Source organism: Salmo salar, chromosome 02 (assembly GCF_965601325.2).
Source record: "Salmo salar chromosome 02, fSalSal1, whole genome shotgun sequence".
Lineage (NCBI taxonomy): Eukaryota > Metazoa > Chordata > Actinopteri > Salmoniformes > Salmonidae > Salmo > Salmo salar.
The window spans coordinates 19,504,767-19,521,964 of record NC_138292.1 but is presented as its reverse complement, the minus strand read 5'-3'; the positions used below and the strand labels follow the sequence as shown (position 1 = coordinate 19,521,964).

Below are 17,198 nucleotides of genomic sequence, written 5' to 3'. Positions count from 1 at the left end.
AGGCCTATAGGTTTCCAATGGTTATGACAGGATGAGGAAAAACTGTATAAACATTCTCAGGGTGATTCTATGCAAGATGGTCCCATACATTTCAAAGTGGAGTATGCGGGAATGAAACCAAAAAATATATTGTTTTCGTTTGTTATATAATTATAGCCTTAGGCCTAGTATTTGACATTCAACCACAATAATGTTCGATAGAGATAATTTTTTTAATGAAATACAATTTCTTAACAACAAAAAAAAAAACAGTAGGCTTTGGCTGTATAGGCTTACATTTACATCATTACATTTACATTTAAGTCATTTAGCAGACGCTCTTATCCAGAGCGACTTACAAATTGGTGCATTCACCTTATAATATCCAGTGGAACAACCACTTTACAATAGTGCATCTAAATCTTACAGTCTACTGCATCTCCCATAGCGCACATCAATCACCCTTCTCTCCCTCCCTTCTCTCCCGCCTCTTGGAGCTCCTGAAAGAGTGCGGTGTGTTGCTTTCAGCTTGTTTGAGACTGCTGTAACCTTCTACTCAGTGCATCTACTACGGGCGCTTTCCGCTCAGAAGCCCCGGTTTTGTGAATGGGCTTCAGTCCGCTCTGACTTCAACCGTGCCCGGGTAGCGCAAGGAACGAATTCAGATATGCAAACAGGTAACTGCTTGGGAAAGAAGGGCCAAGAGAAAGCAAGGCTTGATATGTCGTCGCCATTTTGTTATAATTTTTTTATATCATTATGTATTTCTAAATAATTTAGGCTATTTTGTGAACATAAGTTTTTAGCAACTTTTTAAAAATCATTTAGATGCACATTGAACTGTTGAGGTATTTTATTATTTCGGCCAACTGCACATATAGCTTCTGATTACATTTTCTCACGAAAGTTGCCTTTGCTAAGAGATTGCTGGCGTATGTGCTCATCATTTATTACGAGTGAAGCTCGCAACTATGCAATCGAATAGAAAGCCTAGCTGTCAACAATGTTTTGGCACAGAATGACGCAGCCTCACGGGGGGCGTTCACCGTCCTCTAGCACAGTGCACGATCTGATCAGTCTGAAGGAAACAATGTAGCCGAACTTTCCCTTTTCCTGGCTGGCTGAGAAATAGTTACAAAATAAACTAAACAAAACTGGCCCGCGATTGATACCCCACCTCCCCCATTTTTTATAACAAAATAAAACATAGGATTTTGTTTATGTAAAAAAAAAAAAAAGACTAAAATCACAAGGAATTCAGCTACACATTTGTTTAATTTAGGAAATATGTTCCCAAGTATACCACAAATTAAAAAAGAGACATGTCTTTTGTATGTGATCATGTCTCAATGTAATCAAGGTATGAAATGATTGCTATTTTCAAAATACAATCTATTATTGGTATTAGTTGTGGTGAATTTGCAGCATTATTATAATTATGCACCGGGCCATAACCATCGACTCCGCGGCGGAATCTACTTGTCTTCGCCTGCAGTACTGTAACAAGCTCTCCACCTAGCTGTTGAGACATGTTACTACGGAGAATGCTACTGTAGTGTCTTCAACCCAGCGCTATGAAAACCGCCGCGCAAATGTTGTTCTCTTCTGTATCCAGCCAGCCTATGCGTAGGGATTCCTAGGAGGAGTAGGCCTAGCGACTTTAGTTATGTAACCAAACCAATATCTGAATACATCGCATGATTGTTGACGGTTGTCGAGAGGATAGGACAGTATCACCAAGCTCTCTTATCTTGTCTAATGTAGGCTAAACGCAGTTCTGGGACACGCACGCTCGGTAAGTAGCACGAATATGTCTAATTTTGTAACATATCAAACCATCATGTTATGTTAGTTAGTAAGTATATGCTAGCGTGCTGTATCACAGCGTTGCGACAATATTGCATCTGTCATATAATTTATTATGGGGGTGTGGGACCAGGGTTGAATTTTCCCTTCACAGACTGTGATAATATTTATTAAGCCAATGTTGCTGACACAAGTATTATAAGGTAGACAGAGGACAGATGAGGGAGGGGAAAGGGGCATGGACTCATCACACAAAAAAATACTGTATCATCATAGAGAATTGTGATAACTGACAGACATGTAATAGTTTAATGGTTAAATTCGTTGTGCAATTATATGTATTATTGGCAGATGTTCTATGAAATAGGCTATATGAATGACAACAACAACAATGGCACGTGTCATGTCATCACCTACGTTATGTGTGCACTGTGCGTAATGCCTACAAGCTACCATAGTTCACACGATGCATCGCCATTCGCAAAATAAACTAGTGCGTAATGTTGACATGACAGTGACACCGTGAACGCGGGTAGATCACACAAGTGAGTGTGGTACTGGACATCACTCCCCTCCGCTCTAGATCAGCCAGCCAGTGTAGCAGCGACCAGGGTACACAATGTACGCCCCACCGACCAAGAGCCTGATACAGACAGTAATAACTGTGAAGAGAAGGGCAGAGAGTGTGCGTGTGTGTCACAACATTAGCTCTCTTAGATATATTGGTAACGAACATGTTAAGACTCCTGGGGGGTACTGATAGTCTATTATTGAGAATAGAATTGTATTGGATTCATCGTTTGTGTGTGTCTCCTAAAGGTCTGAACCAAGAGTTTGATATCAGACCATTTGTTACATGAATATATCACTTTGATTTATCTTGCCTTCCAGGTCTCCTTGGCCATTTTGTAAATATATATTATTTTCTGTAACTACTACATGTTCCCATCTCATTGATATCAAATTATTAGAGGTACACAAATAGTTTTTGCACCCACCATGTGTCACCATGTGTGCGTAATGGTCATGTGAGGTCAAATGTGAATATTTTGGGATGTGAGCACTCAGTTTGTTTATTTGACCTGACGAAGATCCGTTTCAGATGGAAACGTTGTCAATAAAGTGGTGAATTGGGAGCTTTAACAGTGTGCAGGCCTTCTTGTTCTTTAGTAGTGTTCTTTATTAGCCCAGTACCTATGTTTTTAAGGATGTGCGTATGACCACCAACTTTTCTCTGTGTGTGTCTCATCAGCTTGTATGGAGTAGCGGTACCACTTAGTATACTGAAATACTATCTCAACCGATCACTATCATGTACACTACATGACCAAAAGTATATGGACACCTGCTCGTCGAACATCTCATTCCAAAATCATAGGCATTAATATGGAGCTGGTTGGCCAGGGAAACCCATTTAATGAAGCTCCTGACAAACAGTTATTGTGTTGACGTTGATTTCAGAGGCAGTTTGGAACTCGGTAGTGAGCGTTGCAGCTGAGGACAGACGATTTTTATGTGCTACACACTTCAGCACTCGGGTGTCCCATTCTGTCAGCTTGTGTGGCCTACCACTTTGTGGCTGAGCCGTTGTTGCTCCTAGATGTTTCCACTTTACAATAACAGCACTTACAGTTGACCGGGGAAGCTCTAGCAGGGCAGAAATTTGATGAACTGACTTGATGGAAAAGTGGCATCCTATGACGGTACCACGTTGAAAGTCACTGAGCTCTTCAGTAAGGCCATTCTACTGACAATGTTTGTCTGTGGAGATTGCATGGCTGTGTGCGCAACTTTATACACCTGTCAGCAACGGATGTGGCTGAAATAGCCGAATTCCCTCATTTGAAGGGGTGTCCACATACTTTTGTATATATAGCGTATAATGGGATGATCTGTCACTAGTGTGTTTTCATAGAGATGCTTATGTACTAGTAGTTATGGCTGATAACAGTGACAGTCTGATGGAGATGGTTGGATATGAGAGGGCCCTTACAATGATTTAACCCACTGCTTGTTGAGTGCAGAGGATCAAAATGATAATAGTGTCAACTCTATCCATCACTCTGACATCTGCAATAGCTGTAGACCCGCTGCTTAAAGGCAGACTGAGCGAAATTACTTTGCCACGAGCAGCACCGGAGATATTGAGATGAGCAAGATGCAAGACTTCACTCTCACTCAGTCACACACAGTATCTGCGCATGTGCAGGGCTTCGCTTCACGCTGTTCACAGCGTGGTAGCCAGGTCATCAAAACAGAGAAGTTGAGCCAATGCTCAATTACAGTAGTTGTTGCGAAAATTGACCCACTATGCTGTTTACTTTCTGCATCTACATCATATCGCTGAGTCTACTTTTAATGTTGCGATATCGTTGACTGCTGGTTAGTTAGCACGACAGACACTACCTTGGAACAGACAGACAGGCTGTTTATAGGACTGAGGTTCATAACATTCCTATTTAGTCATAGTGAATAATACCATTAGCTTTTGTTCTGTCCAGTATGTATTGGCCACACCTCTTTCCTCAGTCTATCTACATGTAGGCTACGTGTGGGCCTGCTTGTTGACTCATGGCACTTGTACTTGTGTTATCTAAACACGTAATGTTGCCTATTCTATAATGCCATATTCTGAAAATGAAAGGTATTTCAACCTGTCACTCAATCTAGCCAACTTTACATTGTATTGACAAACAGGGCTATACTATATTGTACTGTAGTATACTGTACTATACTGTCCTCTATCTCACCATGTCTTCATGTCACTGTGACCTCCACAATATGTACACTCTCTCTCTCTCTCTCTCTCTCTCTCTCTCTGTGTGTGTCTGTCTATCTGTGTGTGTGTCTGTCTATCTGGGTCAGGCCACAGTAGTGGTCACTGTAGAGGTGACCAGTAGTCTGAGAGATACTGAGCTCTATATGATAACATGGTCTGACTGGAAGCCTCTTCAGAGGAGAAGGACAAGGCACTGTTGAGAGACAGATGAGTTGTTTCGTAAGAGGCTCTCCATAGAGAGTAAAGAATGTACAACAGGGTGTGTTTTATTAGGAAATGAAGAGAGGGAGAGAGAGAGAGGAATGAGACAGAGGGGAATGAGACAGAGGGGATGATAGGGAAAGAGTTATAGGAGATGGTGTTTGTTTTGGCGTGTATTGGTCAGCACATAGACTACAGAGCAAGTGTGTATGTGTGAGAGGGAGACAGAGAGAGGGAGACAGAGAGAGGGAGACAGAGAGAGGGAGTCAGAGAGAGGGAGACAGAGAGAGGGAGACAGACAGAGAGAGTAGAGTAAAGTATGGCTGTTCAGGGGAACATTATTGTTGGGTGTGTTACTTGCCATAGCATCACATTAAAAGTCCATTTACAAAGGGGTCAATGAAAAGCTTACTTGACTTAGAGGAAACCAGGAGAGGGGGAGGAATTCACACTCGTTTCCAAAAATAAGTTTTGCCCGTTCCTACGGATTGGTGTTACACCACTACTGAGAGGGGAGGAGGGGAACGTTCTGGAGGACGTGAATGGAAGGATTGAGGTTGAAGAGGAGAAAAAGAATGAAGAGAAGAGGGGGAGGAAATATGGTTTTCATTAACATGGATACGGTGCCTGGTGCTGGGTTGACCGTTTTACTGTGTGGTCTGTTCCGAGAGAGAGAGTTGCAAAGGGTTGCTGACAGACATGAAACAGAGAAGGTTGGAGAGAAAAGAGAGAAAGGCAGAGTACAGTAGAGAGGAGGGAGGAGGGAGGGAAAGGTAGCAGGGTTGTGGTGTGGAGAGAAGTAGAAGTTGGTATCGAGCATAAGCCCTTAGATCTGTGATCCCTTCACGAACGAAAGAAAGAAAGAAAGATGGAGAAAGGAAGGAATGATACCTTTTTAAAGAATTTGAAGAGAGTTTTCCAGTAAGTGCAGGCATTCTTGGAAAGGGCTGCTCTGCTGAGTATGATTGGTCCCCTGGGGTTCCGTTCAGTGAGGTCATCAGTGAGGTCATCATCTGAATCATCTCCTGAGTGACTTTACTGCAATCTGCTTCATACGACCACACACACACACACACACCATACACACACACACACCACACACACACACACACACACACACACACACACCATACACACACACACACCACATACACACACACACACACACACACACACACACACACACACACACACACACACACACACACACACACACACACACACACACACACACACACACCACACACACACACACACCACACACACACACACACACACACCATACACACACACACACACCATACACACACACACACCACATACACACACACACACCATACACACGCGGCTAGGGAAATTGTATTGCAGCATTTTCTTCAGGACTTTGGCCGGAGAGAGCGGAGGAAAGAGAGGGAGCTGACTCCAGTTGTAGGGTTTAGTATAGTGTCGGGTTGCCAGGCTGGGTGATGCTGTGGTCAGCTGCAGTGGAGAACAGGACATAGTCTACTTGTAAGCTGACATTTAACTGGTGTCTTTTGTCGTCTGTTGAAAGCATTATAGGAAGTGCCAGTATAGTTTAGAGGCAGTATAGTTTCTGTGTTTTCACGTTCTTGTAAAGTACTTTACATTTGGATTGTCATTCTGTTGTTTTTCAGTAAAGCTGACAGAGACTTCTCCTGTTGTTGTTGTATTGCTGCTACTAATGTCTGGTGTCAGTGAAATGACCTCTTTCTCTGTCTGTTTCTCTCTTTCACTCCATCCTTCTCAGTTCAAGCCTGACTGACAGACAGAGAGGGACAGAGCGCTGGACATTTGGGTCAAGAAAGCTTTTTGATATTTAATCTCTGGACAATACCTGTTCCCTCCCACCCTGGGTGCCTCACCCCCCACCCCTCCCCCCTCACATCTCTGATGGACCAGAGAGCGAAGGGGGGTCCATATCTACCTCCACCATCCTCACCGCCTCTCCTCCCCACAGCCCCACCACAGCAGTACCCAGAGAAAGAGGTAGGCGGTGGGACGAGGAAGAGGATAGAGAAGGAAGCAGGTGGTGCAGTACTGGAGGTGCTCATTGAGGGGCGCTGTGGTGCTGCAGGGCAGAGACAGCTCCCATTCCCAGGCAGAGAGAGGAGCTGCACTGAGGGTAATGTGAGGCTGAGGATCGGAGTCCAAACGGCCAAACGCACCAAGAAACCCCCCAGGACCCTGGAGGGCTACGAGTGTAAACCCACCATCAGGACGTACCAGAGGCCTGGGAGGGGGGCAGCAGGGAGGGGGAGTCAGGAGGGAGGGGGGAGTGGGCAGGGGAACAGCCCTCTGGAGGAGGGGGACGGAGAGCAGAACCAGGGGTCAGACCCCAGCACCACCCAGACCAGGAAGATACACTCCTCCTCGCCTCCGTCTTCATCATCATCATCATCAACAGCCCCTACAACCACCCCTCCCAGCCCAGCCAACCCTCAGACTGCGCCAGCCAAACAGGTAAGAAGAGAACCACTACTACCTCACTGAATACCTGACTTGTTAATCGCTTGCTACTAGTTTATTACATTGACTAGTACTTCAGTTCTGTTTTATACACCGGCTCCCCTACAAATCTCTCCAGTGTGAAGAAGTATTCACATTTGACACAATTATATATTATTACACATTTATGTAGGCTTGTGCATGATATGCATTAGTGTTCAGTATGTGTGTTTCCTATTCATCCCCCAGCAGGCGTGCTATCCGATCCAGAACACTCAGCGGTTCCTAATGGTTTCTAATAATAATAAGGTCAAGTGAGTGATTGTCTGGATAGAGAAAGTTAAACAGCAGCAGCAGTGGTGTGTTAGAATAGAGAACAGGACTATTAATAGTCACACAGCACAGCAACTATTAGCAGCTGATCCAGACATTGGTCCATCAGCTCTTATGACAATCACCCACCCCAGAGAGTAGATTATTGCTTTAGCTGCAAACACACCAGTCAAATTACAGGACAAGCATGAAATGTCAAGCCTCCTCATCTCTATTCGTGGCCATTTATAGCTACCAATAGCACAGCTGCCTTTCTCTCTCTTTCTCGATCGCTCTCTAGTTCTCTCTACTCTGTCTCTTTCTCTCTGTCTATTTTTACCTCCCCTCTTTTCTCTACCTGCTCTCATTTCTCTTTCTCTCCACCTCTCTCTCTTTCTCGATCGCTCAATTTCTCCTCTTGCCGGGTCAACCTCATTTCAGTCTCCATCACCTCAGCTTCTCTCCTCCCATTTGTCCTAATTTCTCTATCTTTCTCTCGCTCTCTCTTCGTCTCTCTCGCTCTCTCTCTTTTCCTCTCTCTCTCTTCCTCTCACGCTCTCTCTTCCTCTCTTCCTCTCTTTCTGTCTCTTTCTCTCTCTCTCTCTTTGTCATTGTGTCCTTTAGCTGTCTTCCAACAGGCTTGCACCAGCACCCCACCCTTACTGTTTCTCTCTCTTGTTTGCTCTCCTTTTCCCTCCCTCTTTCTCTTTCCTCTCCCTGTCCTCTCTCTGACCCACTAATGCTAATGAACTATGCAGCTCTGAAACACATTACATTTACATACCTCTACTTCCTTGTCAACAAGGGCACAATGCTGTAAATTATTAGAAAATAGCAATTGTGTAATACATGAACAGAACTCTATCATAGGTCTAACCGGGATTCTTTTGGAGAAATATTTCTTTCAAATATTTTTGATTATATTAAAATCTTTACCTGTAAATTAACTAGATATTTTCTGATCTTTTCTGACATAATAAATGACCAATCTGATCTGATAACAATGTGTTTATAACCATGTTTTCATCCCAGCAGGTCCCTGTGAACCTGGGCTATAAGAAGTCAGACACCCTACCGGAGAAACCAAGGCACCCTGACCCACCTGATGCCCACAGCAAACTACCCTCACCTGCCCAAATGGACCAGGCAACCCCCTCTGACCCCACAGCTTCATCTCCCCATTCCCCCTTGGTAAAGGACCCTAGCGGTGAGGCAGGTGTTAAGGGGGAGGGAGGTATGCTGAATGGAGGAGTACCTACAGTCACCTGCCATCCTACCAGACTCACAAAGGTCAAAGGTCGCAAACAGAACTGTTCTTCCTCAGCCGCCCCCTCTAACGTGAACTCAACAACAAGACCTCCAGCCTCCAGCCCCCATCAGGCTGACATTGCAGCCCAGGACAGGACTACAGACTTCAGCTGCCCTCCTACACCGCCCCCATCCACACCCCTACTTCCAGACCAGAGAGGAGCCCCAGTGGCTGATGGAAGACTGAGTCCTGCTGCCTCCCTCACCAGCCTGAGCAGGGGACCATTACTACCGTCCTCTGTGGGAAATGAGAGAGGGAAGGAAGAGAAAGCCAAGAAGAAGAAAGAGAAAGATGACAAAGCGAGGGGTGAGAAAGGGAAGGGCAAGAGAGGGGAGAAGGGGAGAGGGAAGGAGGACAGAGGGAGGAATGAGAGTCCAAAGATGGACAGAGATGAGAGAGGGAAGGAGGGAACTGGGATGGATGAGAGCAGGAGGGATATGACGGGGAAGGAGGAGAGAAATGGGGACGAGGACAAGGAAAGAGAGAAGCCCAGAGACTTGAGGATGAATAAATCGCCCTCTTCTACAAAGTGTCAGATGTTGTCTGAGGTTCAGAGCAGGAAGACAGGTACACCCAGCCCAGACCTGACCAGAGGAACAGGGGAATCAGATGATACTCGTGCCCCCTCAAGACCCACCGTCTCTCCCTCCAACCCATCCACTGCCTCCTCTCCCCTCACCTCCCTCCCTCCTCCCTCTCTCTCTCTCCACTCTTCCTCTCCTCCTACTTCCCCCCGAGAGCAGGACAGCCGTCCACTGAAGAAACGTAAGACCCGACGGCCAAGCTGGACCAGGCTGGTGAACCGGGCACAGAGACTGGCAGAGAACCCAGATGGCCCCCAAGATGCCCCCTTAGTTGCCCCACAGACCCCCACTAGCCCCCAGACATCCCCTACTTCCCCCCAGACATCCCCCACTACCCCCCAGACACCCGCAACTACCAACTCACCCAACCTTTGGTCAGCTGAGTCATGCCTAGCCCCCTCCGTTCCCCCACCCTCCAGTCCGTCCTCCCTCTCCCCCTCTACCTCAACCCCTGTGAGACCCAGACCAGCAGGGCGACCCCCATCCCCCACCCAGTCTCACCTGTTGACCTCTGACCCTAGCCCTTCACCTGGACCTGGCCGTCCCGTCTCTCAGGCCAGAAAAAGGGGTCGCCCCAAATCCCAAACCTCGAGCTTAGACGAACCCCAACCCAGACACTCCCCCAAACCTACCCGAGCTGAGGTGCTCCCTCATGGGCATGATGAGACTCCGGACCCCCATGTGCTCAACCCAGTGCTGGATCACAGTCCCACCCTCACCAATCCCTCTAGCCCCAACCCCACGCCCAGGAAACGAGGTCGCCCCAAACGGCTGCCCCCCTCCCCCCTCCTCCCCAAACAGACTCTACAGGACCACAACAGGGGTACACTGACCCCCTCTGGAGGTGAGGAGGGGGGTAAAGACTTCCCCTCTGAAAAGGGGAACAGGAAGCTGAGGATGAGGAGCATCATCGGAGAGATGAAGAGGAGGAAGAGGAGGAGGCTACTCAGGGAAATGCTTTCTGGGTGTGGAGGGGGGAAGGAGGGGAGAGGAAGAGAGGGAGGTAGAGAGAACTCTCGTGGGGGTGCAGGAGGGGTGTGTGGGTTGGCCACAGCACCCTCCCTGTCCTCCTCCTTTGGGGGTAACCTAGGTCCCCAGATCAACGTGAGTAAGAGGGGGACCATCTACATGGGAAAGAGGAGAGGACGCAAACCCAAAGCTCCAGCTAACTCTAACCCTGCCTCTCAGTCCACACTGTTCACCAGTCTCTCTGGTCCCTCTCTCTTCTCCTCTCCCCAGCCCCATCCTCCCCTCTCTCACCCATTCCCCTCCCCATCTCTCACCCACTCCAGTGGAGCCCAGAGCCCTTACAGTGATGGAGGCTGCACAGAACCAGCTCCCTCCCTCTTCCTCCCCCACACCTTCTCCCTCCCCTCACCCTCCTCCTCCTGCGCATCACCACGTCCTCTCTCCTCCTCCTTCTCCTCCTCCTCATCCCTCTCTCCCTCCCTAAAGAGGAGTTCTCCAGGTCAGGGACGACATCCCCTCTTCCACCATCCCTCCAGCAGACTCTCTTCTCCTCCTCTTCCTCACCCTCCTCACCCTCCTCACCCCCATCTGCCTGACTTCCCCGCACACCTGAAAGAGGCCACACCCTCACCTATCAGTAAATCACACAGCAAGGAGATGTTGCCTAGTGACAGTGTGATTGGAATGGACCACAACACTATCTCAGAGCGGGGGGAGAGGAGGGGCCGAGGGAGAGGGGGGGTAACCATGGGGATGACCTCAGATGTCACCAGGTCAGTGTTCCGGACAGGTTTAGGGGTCAACCTGAAGGGTCAGAGACAACCCTCGCCCTCCATGTTACTAGAACACCCCCCCCCTGTACCCTCACCCATCAGAGTGTCAGCCTCACCCCCCTCTCCCCCCTCTGCCTCCCCCAGACACACGCCTCCTTCTGACTTAGTGGAACCCAGAGACAGACACAGGCACAGGCGGAGGGGGTACGAATGTCCCTATACCTGCCCCCCCTGCCCCTGCCTAGGGCACAACCAGCGCTCCCACCTGGACCTCTGCCCCTGCCTCGGGCACCACACACACAAGAGACAGAAACACAAACGCAAGAGGAAGTACCAGCACCTGCTCATGCACGCGCACGACCCAGACTTCCTCTCTGAACTGGACGATCTCATTGGGCAGTTCAGCGAGGTCCGCATCGGTCGCCATCGTGATTGGGCGAGAGCTGGACTGGGGCAGGATCTCGATGAGAGTGGGGGGAAAAGACGCCACTCTTCCTTATTGTCATCGCAAAATTTCCTCTCAAACGTTTACAGAATCAACTTGAGTGGATACTACTCGCCTCACCCCCTGTCTTACCCCCCTCACCCCTCCTTCTCCCCGCTCCACCCCCACCCCTGCCACGGCCTGCCTTATGGCAGCAGAAAGCCAGAGCAGAGGTTGAGGTGTGGCTGTCCCACCAAGCCCTGTGAGTCCCTAGACCAGGGTGACTGTGGCCAGGGGCGGAGGTGTGCCTTACAGGGTATCGCAGGGCACCTCCACCCCTCCTCTCTCAGTACCCCCCTGTCCTCCTCCACCACCTCTTCCACCACCCCCATGCCTCTGGGTTTTGGCTACTACAGAGGCTATCCTCTGACCATGGCCCATTACCCAAACCCCCACCCCTCCTTTCCCCTGCCTCCCCCTCACCCCTACGCCCCCCACCACCCCCACCTCCACCCCCCTCACCTCCTCCTCAACCCAGCCAGGTTCCACAGGAGGAGGAGCAGGCAGCTGAGGGAGGCTGGGTTGGGTGGAGGTGGAGGTGAGGACGTGGGGGTTAGGGGTGAAGGAAAGAGGGCCGGGGTCCGTTCCTGTCCAGCAGGGTCCATCCCTGGTAGGTCCTGTGTCTGTGGGGGGAGTGAACACAAGCTCAGACACAAACATCGTCACAGACAGCGTGATCGTGACGGAACGGAAGAAGAGGAGGGGAGAGTTGCAGGGTCACAGCTAAGGTCAGAGTTCACCACAGGGTCAGGAGAAAGTAGAAAGACTGGAGGACAAGGGAGTGCTGGGTTGATGGAGTCTCCATGGCAACATAGGCACGGCAAATACCCCTCATCTTTCTTCTCTGCTTCTGCTAAACCAGCCTCTTCATCATCATCATCATCAGAGAGGCTCAAACACACACCCCTCACATGTCTAGGCTCCTCTCACCTGTCCTCGTTTGGGGAGGGCTGGGGGGGTCGGCAGAACCCCTGGCTGAGGAGAGGGGGGCTGGGGGCAGGATTCAGACCCCCCGATCCCACCTGGGGCACTCTGACAGAAGGGCAGAGAACGGCCGCTGTGGGGGGGTCAGAGAAAGAGGCGGGGGAGAGACACACACCCTGTCACAGCACCTTCACCCCCCCGACACACACCAACCTCTTCACCTCCTCTGTCACCAGTGGGAGGGGCATGAGGAGCGGAAGAGACAATTGGAGACCAGGGAGTCAAGACGGGTCACTGAGGAGTGAGGAGCCATCACAGACAGAGAGGAGAGGCACAGGTGAGACGGGAATGTTGTGTGAGTGTGTGTGTGTGTGTGTGTGTGTGTGTGTGTGTGTGTGTGTGTGTGTGTGTGTGTGTGTGTGTGTGTGAGAGAGAGTGAGAGAGAGAGAATTATTGAAACCAGGCACCCAGGCTAGACATACTACAGTGACAGCAGGTTTTCACATAGCAGAGACAGTAGTAAGGTTGGTAGACTGTCCTTCTCTCAGGTAATGTAATCACTACATAAGAGAGGAAATTAGTCTCTGTTCTTTTTATTATCACAGCAGTTAGAGACATGAACAGAGAACCTGCATGACACATGAACTGTCACACATACACGCGTACACTCACACACGCACACATTATTTTCCCCTCATTTGTTGGTTCATTCTCACAGTCTGTTAATAACCCTTCCAGTCCGATCTGCCAGAGATCTTAGAAATGTCTCTGGTTGTGAAGTTGGCCACCTGCTGTGCTGTTTGAGCCCTGGGCTATGAAGCTATGAGCAGAACACAGTCATTAGTTAACCACTAGTCTCTATGTATAGTCCTGTTCATGTGTCACTGTCTCAGCTGCTGCTTGTCTGTCTGCCTGCATGGCTGGCTGGCTGGCCAACATACTGTACACTGGCTGGCTGGCTGGCTGGCTGGCCAACATACTGTACACTGTCTGCCTGGCTGGCCAACATACTGTACACTGGCCGGCTGGCTGGCCAACATACTGTACACTGTCTACCTGGCTGGCCAACATACTGTACACTGTCTGCCTGGCTGGCCAACATACTGTACACTGTCTGCCTGGCTGGCTGGCCAACATACTGTACACTGTCTGCCTGGCTGGCCAACATACTGTACACTGTCTGCCTGGCTGGCCAAAATACTGTACACTGGCTGGCTGGCCAACATACTGTACACTGGCTGCCTGGCTGGCCAACATACTGTACACTGTCTGCCTGGCTGGCTGGCCAACATACTGTACACTGTCTGCCTGGCTGGCCAACATACTGTACACTGGCTGGCTGGCTGGCTGGCCAACATACTGTACACTGTCTGCCTGGCTGGCCAACATACTGTACACTGGCTGCCTGGCTGGCTGGCCAACATACTGTACACTGTCTGCCTGGCTGGCTGGCCAACATACTGTACACTGTCTGCATGGCTGGCCAACATACTGTACTGTACACTGTCTGCCTGGCTGGGCAACATACTGTACACTGGCTGGCTGGCTGGCCAACATACTGTACACTGTCTGCCTGGCTGGCCAACATACTGTACACTGGCTGCCTGGCTGGCCAACATACTGTACACTGGCTGGCTGGCTGGCCAACATACTGTACACTGGCTGGCTGGCTGGCCAACATACTGTACACTGGCTGGCTGGCTGGCCAACATACTGTGCACTGGCTGCCTGGCTGGCCAACATACTGTACACTGGCTGGCTGGCTGGCCAACATACTGTACACTGTCTGCCTGGCTGGCTGGGCAACATACTGTACACTGGCTGCCTGGCTGGGCAACATACTGTACACTGTCTGCCTGGCTGGCTGGGCAACATACTGTACACTGGCTGCCTGGCTGGGCAACATACTGTACACTGTCTGCCTGGCTGGCCAACATACTGTACACTGGCTGCCTGGCTGGCCAACATACTGTACACTGTCTGCCTGGCTGGGCAACATACTGTACACTGGCTGCCTGGCTGGCCAACATACTGTACACTGTCTGCCTGGCTGGGCAACATACTGTACACTGTCTGCCTGGCTGGGCAACATACTGTACACTGGCTGGCTGGCCGGCCAACATACTGTACACTGTCTGCCTGGCTGGCCAACATACTGTACACTGTCTGCCTGGCTGGCTGGCCAACATACTGTACACTGTCTGCCTGGCTGGCTGGGCAACATACTGTACACTGTCTGCCTGGCTGGGCAACATGCTGTACACTGTCTGCCTGGCTGGCCAACATACTGTACACTGTCTGCCTGGCTGGCCAACATACTGTACACTGTCTGCCCTGGCTGGGCAACATACTGTACACTGGCTGGCTGGCTGGCCAACATACTGTACACTGTCTGCCTGGCTGGCCAACATACTGTACACTGTCTGCCTGGCTGGGCAACATACTGTACACTGGCTGCCTGGCTGGCCAACATACTGTACACTGGCTGCCTGGCTGGCCAACATACTGTACACTGGCTGGCTGGCTGGGCAACATACTGTACACTGTCTGCCTGGCTGGGCAACATACTGTACACTGGCTGGCTGGCTGGCTGGCCAACATACTGTACACTGTCTGCCTGGCTGGCCAAAATACTGTACACTGGCTGGCTGGCCAACATACTGTACACTGGCTGCCTGGCTGGCCAACATACTGTACACTGTCTGCCTGGCTGGCTGGCCAACATACTGTACACTGTCTGCCTGGCTGGCCAACATACTGTACACTGGCTGGCTGGCTGGCTGGCCAACATACTGTACACTGTCTGCCTGGCTGGCCAACATACTGTACACTGGCTGCCTGGCTGGCTGGCCAACATACTGTACACTGTCTGCCTGGCTGGCTGGCCAACATACTGTACACTGTCTGCATGGCTGGCCAACATACTGTACTGTACACTGTCTGCCTGGCTGGGCAACATACTGTACACTGGCTGGCTGGCTGGCCAACATACTGTACACTGTCTGCCTGGCTGGCCAACATACTGTACACTGGCTGCCTGGCTGGCCAACATACTGTACACTGGCTGGCTGGCTGGCCAACATACTGTACACTGGCTGGCTGGCTGGCCAACATACTGTACACTGGCTGGCTGGCTGGCCAACATACTGTGCACTGGCTGCCTGGCTGGCCAACATACTGTACACTGGCTGGCTGGCTGGCCAACATACTGTACACTGTCTGCCTGGCTGGCTGGGCAACATACTGTACACTGGCTGCCTGGCTGGGCAACATACTGTACACTGTCTGCCTGGCTGGCTGGGCAACATACTGTACACTGGCTGCCTGGCTGGGCAACATACTGTACACTGTCTGCCTGGCTGGCCAACATACTGTACACTGGCTGCCTGGCTGGCCAACATACTGTACACTGTCTGCCTGGCTGGGCAACATACTGTACACTGGCTGCCTGGCTGGCCAACATACTGTACACTGTCTGCCTGGCTGGGCAACATACTGTACACTGTCTGCCTGGCTGGGCAACATACTGTACACTGGCTGGCTGGCCGGCCAACATACTGTACACTGTCTGCCTGGCTGGCCAACATACTGTACACTGTCTGCCTGGCTGGCTGGCCAACATACTGTACACTGTCTGCCTGGCTGGCTGGGCAACATACTGTACACTGTCTGCCTGGCTGGGCAACATGCTGTACACTGTCTGCCTGGCTGGCCAACATACTGTACACTGTCTGCCTGGCTGGCCAACATACTGTACACTGTCTGCCCTGGCTGGGCAACATACTGTACACTGGCTGGCTGGCTGGCCAACATACTGTACACTGTCTGCCTGGCTGGCCAACATACTGTACACTGTCTGCCTGGCTGGGCAACATACTGTACACTGGCTGCCTGGCTGGCCAACATACTGTACACTGGCTGCCTGGCTGGCCAACATACTGTACACTGGCTGGCTGGCTGGGCAACATACTGTACACTGTCTGCCTGGCTGGGCAACATACTGTACACTGGCTGGCTGGCTGGCCAACATACTGTACACTGGCTGCCTGGCTGGGCAACATACTGTACACTGTCTGCCTGGCTGGCCAACATACTGTACACTGTCTGCCTGGCTGGCCAACATACTGTACACTGTCTGCCTGGCTGGCCAACATACTGTACACTGTCTGCCTGGCTGGGCAACATACTGTACACTGGCTGGCTGGCTGGCCAACATACTGTACACTGTCTGCCTGGCTGGCCAACATACTGTACACTGTCTGCCTGGCTGGGCAACATACTGTACACTGGCTGCCTGGCTGGCCAACATACTGTACACTGGCTGCCTGGCTGGCCAACATACTGTACACTGGCTGGCTGGCTGGGCAACATACTGTACACTGTCTGCCTGGCTGGGCAACATACTGTACACTGGCTGGCTGGCTGGCCAACATACTGTACACTGGCTGCCTGGCTGGCCAACATACTGTACACTGGCTGCCTGGCTGGCCAACATACTGTACACTGGCTGGCTGGCTGGGCAACATACTGTACACTGTCTGCCTGGCTGGGCAACATACTGTACACTGGCTGGCTGGCTGGCCAACATACTTTTCACTGTCTGCCTGGCTGG

The 17,198-nt window shown here is 50.6% G+C and overlaps 1 protein-coding gene across 5 annotated transcripts in view; it reads left to right on the top strand.

Annotated features, from left to right (window-relative positions):
• Window positions 1-442: 442 nt before the first annotated feature.
• LOC106590786 (uncharacterized) overlaps window positions 443-17,198 on the top strand; it is a 28,472-nt gene continuing 11,716 nt past the window's right edge. The window contains exons 1-4 of one of the 5 annotated variants that reach the window (XM_082960527.1): window positions 443-656; window positions 1,744-1,774; window positions 6,534-7,246; window positions 8,576-12,923. In XM_082960527.1, coding sequence (XP_082816653.1) covers window positions 6,677-7,246; window positions 8,576-12,923 — 4,918 coding nt within the window. In that variant the 5' untranslated portion in view covers window positions 443-656; window positions 1,744-1,774; window positions 6,534-6,676. The remainder of the gene's footprint in view (window positions 657-1,743; window positions 1,775-6,533; window positions 7,247-8,575; window positions 12,924-17,198) is intronic. The other 4 variants (XM_082960528.1, XR_014380207.1, XM_045699017.2 and 1 more) reach the window with 4 other exon arrangements.